This window comes from Thamnophis sirtalis, unplaced genomic scaffold (genome assembly GCF_051295495.1).
Source record: "Thamnophis sirtalis isolate CommonGarterSnake01/CBP01778 unplaced genomic scaffold, rThaSir2_p1.2 scaffold_5, whole genome shotgun sequence".
Lineage (NCBI taxonomy): Eukaryota > Metazoa > Chordata > Lepidosauria > Squamata > Natricidae > Thamnophis > Thamnophis sirtalis.
In genome coordinates this window covers 111,914,574-111,929,068 of record NW_028261385.1, presented here as the reverse complement: position 1 = coordinate 111,929,068, position 14,495 = coordinate 111,914,574, and the positions used below count along the sequence as shown (strand labels likewise).

The window sequence follows — 14,495 nt, the reverse complement described above, 5'->3', positions numbered from 1 at the left end:
ATCCATAATAGACCAGGTGGACTGGTGTGTCTACCCAGATCTCTTCCATCTACTCACATGCTGGTTCGGCCTGCTAGTCCTTGATCTGTTTGCGACATCAGGCAGCAACTAAGTCCCCAGGTACTTTTCAAGGTTCGCGGACCTGAATGCAGAAGGGATAGATGACCTCAGATGCCAGTGGCTCAGGGGCCTCCTATATGCATTCCCGCAACTCCCACTCATCCAACGAGTGGTTTGCAAGATGTTGGAACAGAGGTGGAACTCTTACTTCTGGTGCCCCACTGGCCGTGTTGCCCCTGGTTCTCTGACCTCGTGACTGTCAGTTTCTCCGCCATGGCGCATCCCGCAGGGGCCAATCCAACATCCAGACCCTCAGTGCATGGCGATTGAGTGGCAGGATTTGACTGCTTACAACCTCTCCCACAACGTCATCGCAACCATACAGGCGTCTTGGAGAGACTCAACAAACTGCACAATGACACCAAGCACTTCGGACAAACAGCCTTCCAGGTCCCCTAGCAGTTCATCTTTCTCTTCTGAGGATGAGGAGATGCATAGGGATCCAGAACTCTGTAGATGAGGGCCCCAAGACTGATCAAACCACCATGGGGGGCCTTTTTTTTTTGTTTCATGTTTACCTCCCTCCTTCTGAAGGTCCAAAAGGAAGCAGAGCTGGAGTCACACAGGCCACCCAAGCAGGTCCTTCCACCCTGGTGACCTCCACTGGCCTAATGTTTTTAGTACCACTGGTCCAGAAGGAAATGATCCTTCCCCTAACTCTTTTTGGACATTGTCCAGCAAAAATGTCCTCTCCAGGGTTGGGCCCTTTCCTAACCTCTCAGGACAAGAGGTTCTGTAATGTGGGTTCTGAACTAACAAAGCTGCTTGAGGTTTCCTCCATAGATGCTCCAGTAGCAGCCCTCTCCTTGCCCATGGTGGTTCCCAGCATTCCTGAGGAAGCGCTGAAACCCGAGGACAGGAGGTCTAAGCACATTTTGATAAAGGGCCATCAATCTGCCACATGGGCTGTCAAAACCTCGATGCTTCTTCCTTTTTCGCCAGAGCTGACATAATAAAGGTTTTCCTCTTAAGTAGGGTGCTGGACTAGAAGACCTCCAAAGTCCCTTCCAGCTCTAATGCTATGCTATGCTATGACCAATTAGATCCCACAGATTAGGCCTCCTCCGAATACCATCAGCTAGCCAATGTCGATTGTCGACCCCTTGGAGGAGGGCCTTCTCTGTGGCTGCTCCGGCCCTCTGGAACGATCTCCCCGTGGAGATTCGGACCCTCACCACCCTTCAGGCTTTCCGCAAAGCTGTCAAGACCTGGCTGTTCCGGCAGGCCTGGGGCTGATGAGTTCCCAGCCCCACTTGAATTGTTGTGATTGTTGTGTAGCTTTTAATCTGTTTTTTGTATCTTGTTTTTGTCTTGTTTGTTTTTGTATCTCCCCCTTCCCCACTTGTTTGTTAGCCGCCCTGAGTCCCTCGGGAATAGGGCGGCATACAAGTATAATAAACATACAACATACATACATGCTGTTTTGTCTTAGAGCGGATACGGGGGTTATTTGCATCAGTAATTTGCCACAATCAGATCACTCTGGCCAGGATGAGATTAAGTGCTGCCCATGACTTGTATTGTCAGCCCAGTTCAGGAGGTCTGCCCCATATGGTATGGACCCTGATAATTTCTGGTGTGATTTGGGTAGTCCTGTGGGTAAGTACTTTGTGGTGTGTCTGTTTAGTCCCTGTCATCAAGCAATGACTAGAGTCTTGATAGAATTGCTCCCAAGGATAATGTATTTGTCCTCACCTCTGATATCTTAGCAGCTTTTGATACTATTGATAACAGTACTCTTCTGGGTTGGCTTGGGTATTAGGAATGGGGACCATGGTATAGTGATTCCCACTCAACTAGTGTTCCATTTTTAGAAAAAGAAGAAAAGATGGTGGTATTTTTCAGCTCATCCAATAGATGATTTCTGCTTTCTAAATTAAACTTGCTAAAATAGCTGCTGTGAAATGGCTTTTGTGGAGAGAAATCCTACTGAGCTAAGCTGTTAGAAGAACCAAAGTAGACTTCTACCAATATCTGTTGAATTTTTAAATATTTATTTTCAGAACAGTGAACTTAAGAGCAAAAATATTTTACATGATCCACTTCTTTATCTATTCAGTATATAGATGAAATTGTACTAGATGAAATTCTGTGCTGCTTTAAGTGATTGTTCTTGGAGGCTAATGAGAACACCTATTGTTTAATGGTATACCTTGTACATCACATTCACCACACCTGTATTTGTTACATCTATGATATCCCTTATTATATTCATTTACTGATTGACATTGTCATGAAAATACTAACATAAAGGTCAAGCTCTTTGTTCAGTGAAGCTCCCAGAAAAGTAGGCCTAGAATTGCAATCTTTATAATTTGTTGTGTATCAATGAATACCATGTTTCATTCTTTACTCATTATATTAGATTACACAGATCTAAGTTTTAGTAAACTCTCAGTGCAACATGGGAACAGTGGCAACCTGCACTGGGAATTCCAAGATCAAATTTAGTTACTGCTCCTGAGCCTAATGTTTTAAAACATTATATAAGCTTGGTTGTTTATATACAGGCTTCAGGTTATTTCAGGTCAGTGCTGTATCACAGTTGCTGTGGCAACATTTGCTGTTTTACATTTGGAAATCTACATTACTTCACCAAGCTGAAGAGATTTTACGTTTTAGCATACCTTTGGTACAGCCAAGTAAAGCAACCAAAAACTATATACTTCTAGATACATTTTGAGTTTTCAGACTAGAAAGAGAAAGGAAGATGACTTTTATGAGATATTCAACTTCCATTGCAAAAGCAATGGGGGTGACTTAAGTCCACATCAGATTGATCATATTCAAAAGAGACCTAGATAAACACACATCTAATTCACAAGAAGGAGGAGGCGCAGCACAATTAGACTTAACGTCAACCGTCTAACAGCCCCAATAAAAGCAGGCATAATTAGGAACTTTAAAATCCCCAAAGCAAAACTTTATTGAGTATATCATTTCGGAACAGAAGAAAGCAAAACCAACTCTAAATTTTCCCGCATAAACCTGTATAGTTAATCATTGATTTCTTCCCCTCCTCCCATGGAATGGATTACACTGTCCAATTAGGAATCAGCCTTTTGTTTTGATAATAGTCTACATCTTGGCAGATACCTGCAGAAGTGTCCTTGACTCTCATGGTTGAAGATTGTAGCCTCTGCATTCCTTCTTACCCTTCCCTCTCCCCAGTTCTTTGGCAAGTTGAAAAGCAGTAATATTCACAGGAAGCTTAAGCATTTTTCAGTCTTGACACTTGCAAGTTTCTGTTTTTATAGTAAATCTCACTAAAATTAGTTGAAGGTATCCTGTGTCTGGTCTTCATTTCCTGCTTATGGGACTGATATAGATTTTATTAATTTGATAAGATAGACTGGGTTGAGTGAAGTTACCTAGAATAGAATATAGAATATATCTTTATATATCACTGACATTAATACATCCCTGTTAAGAAAATACATGTTCTCAAACTGTTAGGGTCACTCCCTAGTTTATGTGGGTGAAAAGCCAGTAAGTATGTGAGTAAATATAATGTTCCAAAAATAGTTAGTGATATCTCCAAAAAATTGTTACAAGTTGACAGCTATAATTCTGTAACCAATTTTTTTTCTTGTGGATATTGCAGCAATACAGAATTTTGCCAGTACAGAATGTGTGTAGATGGGTTTGAGTCCTGGAGGAGAAAGTCTACATCTCCTCCCTGGCAATCTCTCTAGTAAAAAGAGAATACATGCCAACCTATAAACTCTGTATAACTCACAGTACAATAAAACGTGAGGTATCTTCAACTTCTCCTTTACCACATATACATACATACTCATTCTGCTATTGGTGTTTTCTTATATCTGCCCTGGAGCAGTCCTGAGGGTAGAATATTAAATCTGGCTCTGAAGAAAGTTATTCTTTGTTTTGGGAAGATCAGATCATTTAGATATCAACCCCAAAAAAGCTGGGGGATCAGGAGTAGGGATGTCCTTATCATCAGACATATCTACATCCCTCTGAACCTGTTCTACGACAATAGACCCCTCACTAGCCAGGGAAGGGGACACTGGTCTCTGCACAGTTGGATTAGATGGCCTAGGTCGGATTTGGTGTGAGCACGGGACCGCAGCCCTGCTTGCAGAAGCAGAAGGGGATGCCTTCTTATGCAGTCCAGTCGCAATTCTGTGCGAAATAGCAGAAGTGATGAACCTTTGGACACAATCTGGAAGCTGTTCCCTATCCCCCCCCTGCAGACCCCCTGCAGACCAGCTGAGGAGCTAAGGTGGGCTTGACTGGTGCCTCACCAGTGAAGGAACCCCTGCGGTGAAAGGGATCTCCCTGGTATGGGCCCTGATCAGCATTGGAAAGGGGAGGAGGAGGAAAAATATCCCCTGAAAACCCTGATTGAGCTGGGAGATCAATGCCTGGAGGCAGGGCCAGAAATAGAACCCAGTGGGGATTGTGACCTAATGAGCGAAGGGCTAAACTTTCCCCTCTGCTCAGCCTTGGAGACTTGCTTTTCCAGGGTCCTGTGCCTGTGTTCCTCATCCCTCTGCATGGTTCTAAAGGGCCTATCAGCAGCCAGGGACGACTTCTGCCTGGCAGAAACTGGGCCTAATCTGAACCTTGCTGGATGTTCCTTCTCCTAGTGACAAAGGAGGGAAATAAGGCCGCTCTTGGTTGTCCACCATCTTGCAGCCTCCACACTCCTCAGATAGCTGCGATCCCAGATGACCCTAGGCTGTGTCCCACACGGCTTGGCAGGTTGTAGCTCCCAGAGAAGCACTCACACAGTAGACCAGTGCCTCCTGTCTTCCCCTGATCACTCTGGTGCTCCAGCGATCCACACGATTGTCACGACTGCTGACAGCACCATGTGGCACGGCTTGCGGCTCCGGAAAGCTCTCCACCTCTTGGAGGACTCCTTCGGCTTTCCCCAGAAGTTAGAAGCCTTCTTGGAGCTTTTTAGTCACCGCTGCAAGAGAAAAGCAACCTGAGGCGAGCATGAGGCACTGCTGCAGCCTCCACCGATCCACTCCATGTGGCGAGATAAACAGCCCCCCCAAACCCCAGTAAAAAACCAAAATCCTTACCGGTGGCTGTGAGCAGCCACACTCAAGGGAGGTTTCAGGGGAAGAATCCAGGAGAAGGATAGGCAGGCAAGGAGGGAGGTCCAGGTAAGGAATAGGATGCAGGATGATTTGGAAATATTTTTGGGGAGCCAAAAGAACTCGTCCTTCTCAGGCCAGACTGAGTTGAAACTGGGGGCCAGAAGGAAGGAGCACAGAGGCATGGCTTCAGTTTAACTCAGTTTTGAGGCCGATTGGATGTGACAATACCCAATCCTGGATCATCCTGCAACCCTGTCCGGAAAACAAATTGGTCCTTTGATAAATCAAAAATGTTTTTGCTAAAAGATCTAGCCAATACTCCTGGAAAATAGAAGAACATAGTTTAGAACAGGTTAGAACATTTAGATACCTTGGGGTGTTTTTCCATTTGCAAGGGACAGGGAAGGCACACCTGGATCATACATTGCAAGCACTTAGTCCTCAAATGCACTTAAACCTTTTTTTTACACAGGCGGAGGTCAGTTAGTTCCTGTTGCGTTAAAACTTTTCGAGGCCAAAACGTTTTGAGGCCAAAACACTCGCTAGAAACCATACAAACCAAATTCCTGCAAGCCAACAGCTGCACCCAAAGGAACTCCAAGTGTCCAGTATCCATCAGGACCTCAACAATCTGGTAGCAGTTTTCCAGTTCTTGGCCGACGTGATGCTGAACGCCATGAAGTATGCCTCTTGAGCGATGGCTTCTTCTGTCACTTCCCGACGCTTCCTGTGGCTGCGAGGATGGCAAGCGGACAATAAGGCGAAACGGCACTTGGTGTCGGCACCATATGCTGGGGGATCCCTATTCGGGGCATCCCTGATCCTCGTTGAGGACAAAAATAAGAAAAAGGTCCTGCACTGGACAACCAAGAAGGCTGACCAGAAGATCACACAGTATTATTGAAAGCCCGCTTTTCGCCAGCCAGAGCAGAACACCCAGCAGAGCAGGTATTTCCCTAGATTGGATAGGCAATCTGACAAGCATTTCTCGAGGAATAGACCAAGATTCCAACCCTAGAATAAGAGGCCCTTTCGGGGGGAGGTGGTCATCCCTACCGCTGGGACAAGTAGGTCGGGTCCGACCCCACCCATAGGCAGCTGTCTGGCTCTGTTTGAGGATGCCTGAGCCAAAATTACACCAGATGCCTGGGTGCTTAGCATGGTTAAATTCGGTCTCTCTCTCTCTCTGGAGTTCCTCTCCATCCTTCTGGACTACTATAGGATGTTTTCTCCTGCTAAGAGCAGGGACAAGTGTAAGCTCATGAAACAGGCGATCCAACACCTCTTAGACATCAGAGCAGTGGAAAGGGTTCCCCCAGGCCAGGTTGGGTCTGGGTTTTATTTGAACCTTTTCATGGTTCCGAAGAGCTCGGGGGGATGGAGGGCAATCTGGCCTTTTGGAGTGAGCTAGTATTCTGCTAGTGAGAATTGATTTTAAATTTTAAATTAAAGTTTCAAACTCCTCTAAGTATGATCCTTCAAACTTATTCCTTAGTAGAGATGTGCGTAGTTTTATGGTTTCTGGAATTAACATCCATTTAGTAACTTCCTTTGCATTTTTCTCATTCCATTTAATTTTTACCTGGGTTTTTTGGCTCGTTAACCTGGGTAGATAGGTTGAGCCTGCCTTTAGAGATTTCTGATATAATGTGAGAGTAAGGATTATTGAATCATGATCGCTTTCCAGTCGCGAGTCTACCTCCATCTTCTGTATGAACTTCAGGAGGTCATATATTATCCAGTAATCAACTGTGGATTTTCTTCCTGCTCCCTGATAAGTATATTCTGCTGGGTAGTCGCCCCATGTGGAACCATTAAGGATACAAAGGTCCAAATGTACAGTCATCTGTCTTACACACAAACCTGCCCAATTTGCTTTAGGATTTTTAAATTGTCTGGAATTCAGGGGTTCTCCTGGTACATTCTCATCATAATGGATCTTAAATTGATTAAATAATGCTTGATCATTTAGGCCTATCCTAGTATTTAAGTCCTCTCTCTATAATTATTGCTGCTGTGGGGTATTTGAGCAGCCAAGAATAAAATATTGTATGCTGTCCCAAATCTTGTTGATCAAATTATTCTTATTAAATGAAGGAATATAGATATTAAAAAGCAAAATCTCTACCTGTTTAAATAAGAGTAAGGTAGTCACAACCCATGGCTGGAAAGGTAACAGTGATACACGTTTAAATTGCAAGGATGTATTAACTAATGTCACAATACCCCCTTTAGCTCTCCCACCCACCTTGCTTGGGACAGCCGGGATTGAGTTAGTCCTATAACCATCTAACTCTTATCTCTGCGGAGGCCCAGGTTTCCTGTAAGAACAGGATGTCAAATTGGGATATATAGTCAAAAAAGATTTGGTCTTTTGATGGAACAGACCAACCTGCTATATTCCAGGTTATAAGGGAAAAAGGCTCATCTTTTGCAGCTAATCAGGAAACTTGATTTATACAAAGGGAAGTTGTCAGGTTGTTGCAATGGATTAAGGTGTCGTCATGCACAGAATGGGCCTTCTCTAAAAGTAGGGGAGTCCCATCTAAGTCCTGTGTAGACTTTTGAAGAACTTGCTCAGTTTAAGAGTTTTTAGCACCAGCTAACAAAGCTTGCCATTCCGATATATCTTCTCTAGGTATAGGGCAAGGAGTTATTAGTTCATGCTTCATTTGACTTTGAAATGATGGCACTGAGGTGGGTCATCTCTCAGTTTCTTGGTTTGGTGTTGAAGATATCATGGGATATTCACATAAGGATGATAGCATCTCCATCTCTACTGGGACCTCTAATGGCCTCTTTGGATTTTGGCTTCTCTTTTCCATGATCTCATATTCATGCAATCCCTTGTCCTCTGGGGAAGGAGAGGCTCAATTATTGGGGAGACCAGATCTATAAATGGCTCCGCTGTGTCCATTGTGACCAACAAGGATTTCTTTAAATTTTCTAACTTGAATAGTATGTTGTCTTGTTCTTTCCTTGGGAGAGCACCAAAAGCATTATTGAGGCTAGTTTCTGTGCTGTTAACAATCTCATCACTGGACAAGCTTGCCTGACTCCCACTTTCTTTCTCTCCATTTCCTTTTTTTTAAACAAAGTTTTTTATTTTTTATTACATATTTTAACTTCTTTTATAAACAAAGTGTTGTCCAGGTTTCCCCCCCTTTACATCTTCTGTTATACATAGTTCATTTTACATCCTATTTTCATTTCACATTTCAGTCATCTTAATTTCTTTCCATATTTTCCAGCTTACCTAATTTCTTCTTAATATATAAACAATATCCTTATTGCCTTTCCAAGTTAATCACATTTAATATATCATTACCATCTATTCTTTTTTACTCTCAATAAACATATATCTTCAAATTTTATATAGTAAACATTTCACTTAGTTAATTATCCACAATTAATAGTATTAATCTATTTCCCTCACATCATATTAGCTATTTACCATTGGCTATATTATCAAATTTCATTCTATTTTACTAGTAAATCCTTTTCCTTCTTTCCTCCTTTCAACCATTTTCTCTTAGTCCCTCAGGAACTTCTCTTATATTCTCTTCTCTGCACCCATTCGCCTAAATTTTTCTTTTCCTTGTTTTTGTAATTTCTATATTTTTTCTTTCAAATTTTTCTTCTCCTTTTTAATTCTTTTGTTTTAGTACCTTCTCCCAATCCCCCCATCTTTCCCCATTAATTTCATCTTTGCTATTTAATTTTTCCTTTTTGGGGGCCACTTCCCCTTTGTCTCCTTTTGGTTTGTAACTGTAAATCCCAATATAGTCATCTAAGTATTTTTCTTTTCCTATCTCTAGCCAAGGTGGCGCAGTGGTTAAAAGCAGCACTGCAGGCTACTGCTAGATCAGCAGGTCAGCGGTTCAAATCTCACCGGCTCAGGGTTGACTCAGCCTTCCATCCTTCCGAGGTGGGTAAAATGAGGACCCAGATTGTTGGGGGCAATATGCTGACTCTCTGTAAACCGCTTAGAGAGGCCTGAAAGGCCTATGAAGCGGTATATAAGTCTACTGCTATTTTTCTTTTGTGTTATCTTCTTGTTCTTCATTTATCCCCTTTTCTTTCTCCTTTTCTCCTTCTCCTTGTTCTACGTTTCCCTCTGAATTTTCACTGTTTTTTCCCATTTAACGTTTTATGTGCATTTTTAACATGTCAAGTAATTCTTTATACATTCTTTATACAACCAAGATTCCATAGTGTCTGCTTAGTTAATTGAACAAATTATTTAAACTTTATCTGCTAGATCACATTTACTTAAATTTAAAGTTCATTAATTGATTTCTTTTTTCCTTTCTTATTTCCAATTTCTAAAGTTCAGTTCCACTTTTATTTTGCTTTTTCTCTTCCACCAAAATAGTAAGTCCAGTTCACAGCACTGTTACTAAAACCAATCCTCCTTGTTGTTTCCCACAGCTTCAATGTGTCTTTATCTTGCTACAGTCAAGGTCAGGTATATAGCTGCACTTTCCTCTGTTATTTTCTATTCAGTCTTGTAGTATCCTCTTTTCACCAGTAGATCTCTTCCTCTCCCCTGTACACAATGTGTTTTAGTCTGCTGGCTGTCAAAAGCTGCCAAAGCCCTATTAAATCCACAAATAGAAAAAGGTAGAAAAAGAAAGAAAGGAATCCCCCTCCCGAGTTCTTTTATTATTTTTAATGTTTCCAAGTCCAAATTGGGGAATAAAAATCTTCTAGGGCTTTCCGTTTTAGTGTCCACCCTTTTTTCCCTCTCTTAAATCCCCTGTCTACTAGATAACCACTAATTTCCCCTCCGGGTCTCTTTTTTAATCCAATTTTAAAATTTCTTTACCTTGGGTCGATCACTCTTTCACCCAGGTCCTTACATGTACCTCCCTTGGCAATCTATCTCCTTGCATAATTTGTGTGAATTCGGTATACTTCATCAATATCTCTCTGTATGTCCTGTTTATATATATATATTTTTGTAATGTATCTGCTAATATTTTTGCTATTTCCTCTCCTAAATCTTCCTTCTTGTCTCCTACTATATCTTGGAAACTTAAAAAATGCAGCTTTCTCCATCTCAAGAAAAACAATAATTTCTTCTAATCCTGTTGGCTATAGTCAAAGATGATTTGTTTGTTAAAAACTGGATTATGAACATTGAACATTGAATGTAGAATTATATATATATATAAGTAGATTGAATTGAATGTAAAAAATTGTAAGATTGTATTTTATTGGCTATAAGTAATAGAAATAGAACAATTATTTAAAGTATAGGTGAATAAGGTATTTAATTAATCTACATTTTGATTTACACATACATTTATATATTAACTTGCATTTGTGCTGATAAATAAATAAAGGGAGACTAGTATAGATCTATTTTAAGCTATTTAGCTCTCATCAGCTACCCATACCCTTACTAGGATTTGAAACTGGGCTGTGTTTACATGTTAGGCAGTTGTATTAGCCACTAAGCCACAAGCTCTCCTCCCTTATCAGCTGTGCCAAGGAAATAAGTAAGTGTTATGTCAAAGCTAGGTATGTTAACTTAGATACCTAGCTACCTATCTATTCATTTATTACTTGATCTATTTACAATATATGTCAAAATAAATTAGGATATTATATCAATTTAACTTACTTTAAACAACTTAATCTATTATATTAATTTGCATAACTGTAGAAATATTTACAATAGTGAATAATGGATAAATAACCAAATATATCTTGGGTTGGAAAGTGGGAAGAGGAGACTTAAAGGAAAAATCTTAAATATTTATATGCTATTTTGGAAAAACATTGTATGTGCAGTAAAGATAACAAGCACAACAACCATTACCAAGATGAACAAAAAAGCACCGCCAATGTCATTACCCTCAAACTAACATTCTATAGAGAACAGGTACAGAAAAAAACAAGCTCAACCTTAAACCTACAAGCAACATTACTCATGATACAAGAAACAATGTTAAAGACCCAGGGGACAACAGCAAAAAATCACGAAGAAACAAAAAAACCCCAGGAAGAGATCAAAAATGAGATAGGAGAAATGAAAGGAGATATCAGAAGAATGGATAACAAAATAGGAAATATATAAAATGAAGTTATTAAGAATGAACAAAAAATCCAAATGGTAGAAACAAAAGTCGAACAAACAAAGAAAAATGAAAACATTAGAACAAAAATTGACTATAGCCAACAGGATTAGAAGAAATATTGTTTTTCTTGAGATGGAGAAAGCTGCATTTTTTTAAGTTTCCAAAATATAGCGGAAGACAAGAAGGAAGATTTAGGAGAGAAAATAGCAAAAATATTAGCAGATACATTACAAAAAAAATATATAAACAGGACATACAGAGAGATATTGATGAAGTATACCGAATTCACACAAATTATGCAAGGAGAGATAGATTGCCAAGGGTGGTACATGTAAGGTTCACAGAAAATCAACAAAGGATGAAGTGTATAAAAAGTGAGGGAGAAACCGATAACATATAAGAAAAGAGAAGTACAAATTTTGAGAGAAATACCTAAGAGAGTGAGGGACCAGAGAAGACACTACCAGTTCCTAATCACACAATTAATAAAATACAACGTGATGTTTAGATTGCTTATTCTGGAGGGAATCATGATCACCTGGCAGGAGAAGAAATTTAAAATAGATACATTAGATAAGGCATATGAGTTTTTTGAACATCACTTCAGAGTAGGGAGGAAGTAGAAAGTAGAAGTCAAGAAGAGGATAAGGAGGTAGAACAGGAAGAAGGAAGGAAACAGGAAAGAGAACAAATAGAACAAGAGGGTGCACGAACAAAAATACAAGAGAGACATGGACTACAAGAAAACAACTGCATACAAATAGTAAAATGGGGGAAGAAATTAAGACGCTTTCAATAAACATAAGTGGATTAAACTCACCTATGAAAAGAAAACAAACCCTGATAAAACTACAATGGCTTCAGGAAGTACACTTCAAGAAACAATATGGTAAACTACTAGAAAATTCAAAAATAGGGAAACTGTATGTAGCACTAACTGGAAAACTGCACTACTCGGAACATCGTATATTTTAAGAAGGTACTTGGTTGATACCTAGAATGCTGGCAGCAACCCACACCAACCATTAGTACCAGTCAATGGTATTTGTGATGTATTTTTGAATGTTCAGCTGACTGAGTTTCATGTTTAATGAATAAAGTATAATAGAAAAATATTGAAAGGAAACAATTGAGCATTGAGTTTCTAACTGGGAAAAAATCCTAAGCACAGTAAATATTTGGAAGATATTGAAGTAAAGGTAAATAAAAAGTTAACATTGAGATAGTTGGTGCTGAAGAAAGAATTTGAAGGCTTCATGTCAGCCTCTGTTTCGCTTGCTTGCTATTGGCTGCCATAGAAACGGGGAGGGTGGAGCCATAGTATTGCTTAAGGGAATTATATGATACTTGGAGGAGTTATGTAGAAGGGAATTTTGTTCTCACCATCTTCTGTGCATGCTGATGACTGATGTTTGGACTTGGTCAAGGCCAACCGTCTCGCATACCAACCTAATGAGACCTTTTGAAGATGCACCCCACATGATACCTTAGGGAGTTGCTGATTGGACACTGGGCTGGGATAACTGGAGAGAGGGGACTGGGCAATCATTTGATATGTACTTGTTCGGGCCTATTTGGCTCAGATCTTGCTTTCCTTTTTGCTGCTTTCAATTCATATCTAGTAAAAGTACTTTATCTCTATTCAACTGCTCTATAGGGAGGGATGCAGGTACTTTCTATCTGATTACAGGTATTATCTTTATACTTTGTTTATGGTGGCATTCCTTCTTAAATACAAATTTTCTTTGTGTAAACATTTAAATTTATAAAACTTTTTTTTTTACAGGTATACATTTTGAAAGCAACTTGAACAATCTACTATTCTTCTGGATTGCATTGCTTTACAGACTAAAACGTTTTCCTGACTAAGAGTTTATCTAATGACGATGAATCTGCTTCCTGGGTATACTTTTTATGTTCTGGAATACTGAAGCTCTTCAAGATTATTGTCTATGTGGAAGCCAGCCTTTGTCATACTTAATTAAAGAGATTAGATTCTGCTAGTAATGAGTTCTCAAAATCATTCAGGTAAGATTTTTTTTAAAAAATCAATCTTTTTCTAAAACCAAAAGAGTGTGAAAAAATTACATGTCCTGAGAACAAATTAGGTGTTATCTATTCTCTGGATTTTAAATATCTGGAATGAAATAAGGGACAAAAGCTTACAGCAGCCAGAATGTTTTATTAGAATAAATATATAAGAAGTGTTACAGCATAGTATGAACCAAGAGTGACAAATGGATGTAAGGAATTCTGATTACCTGCAAGTCTAAGCTTGATATTTGCCAATTGAAAAGGCAGGTTTCTTAGCTGAAGAAACAAACTAATACTTTATGTGCTAAAGCAAACATTTATTACAAACATGCTATATTAATTGTTAAATTAAAAAGTGAAACATTTTTCTTTTCCAATACTTTGATAGACTAGAGAGTTTTGATATTAAAATTGTTTTGAACTTTTACATATTTAAAAACATGGGTGAAAAGATATACACTTAAGGAACATCAGAACAGAGGCTTTTGGATCTTGAGCAGAATTCTCCAGTACTTCTAAAACACACACTTATACGTCAGAGCAAAATCATTACACTTGACACTCAATTAGACTTATCCAGAAGATTCTCAATGAATTCAAACTGAGATAACATGCACGGCATTGATACATTCACACAATTTCTCAGTAACCATGAGATGAATCATAAAACAAAATTCACAAAAATTCCTTTACCCCATTGTTTTGCAAATCTATGTACATTACAAACTATATGATTGTTTGAAGAGAAATGTATCTGTACCACCAGGCTCTTAATTGTGAGGGCAAGGGCAAGCAGTAAAAATGAAAGTGAAACCTTCTAAGCAGCTTATAAATATGATATTAAAGAGCACATGTCATTTCAAATCCATCATGGCAGCGCCTGTTAGCAGGCATCCACTTACCTGCTTGCCTGTCACTTCCCTCACCTTGTTTTGTCACTGCCGCTTTACCTACCATCCCATTAAAGTGAATGGGACAGTCGGTGAGTCAACAGCGGGTCAGAAGAGGAGCCGCTGCAGGACAGAGATGACAGTTGCTCTTTAAAAATTATGATTTAAATCGAGTTGAATTAAATAAAACCTTTTTACTAGTGATTTAAATCGTGATTTAAATTGGCTTGATTTAAATCAAATCCTCTCTGAAACATACTATGATTTTCAGTCGAAGTGGAAATGCTACT

The 14,495-nt window shown here is 39.6% G+C and overlaps 1 protein-coding gene across 4 annotated transcripts in view; it reads left to right on the top strand.

Annotated features, from left to right (window-relative positions):
* Positions 1-14,495, top strand: part of HDAC4 (histone deacetylase 4) — a 278,408-nt gene that overhangs the window by 35,339 nt on the left and 228,574 nt on the right. For all 4 annotated transcript variants that reach the window (XM_087716586.1, XM_087716585.1, XM_087716587.1 and 1 more), the window contains exon 2: positions 13,068-13,309. In XM_087716586.1, the coding sequence (XP_087572712.1) occupies positions 13,288-13,309 (22 nt within the window). In that variant the 5' untranslated portion in view covers positions 13,068-13,287. The remainder of the gene's footprint in view (positions 1-13,067; positions 13,310-14,495) is intronic.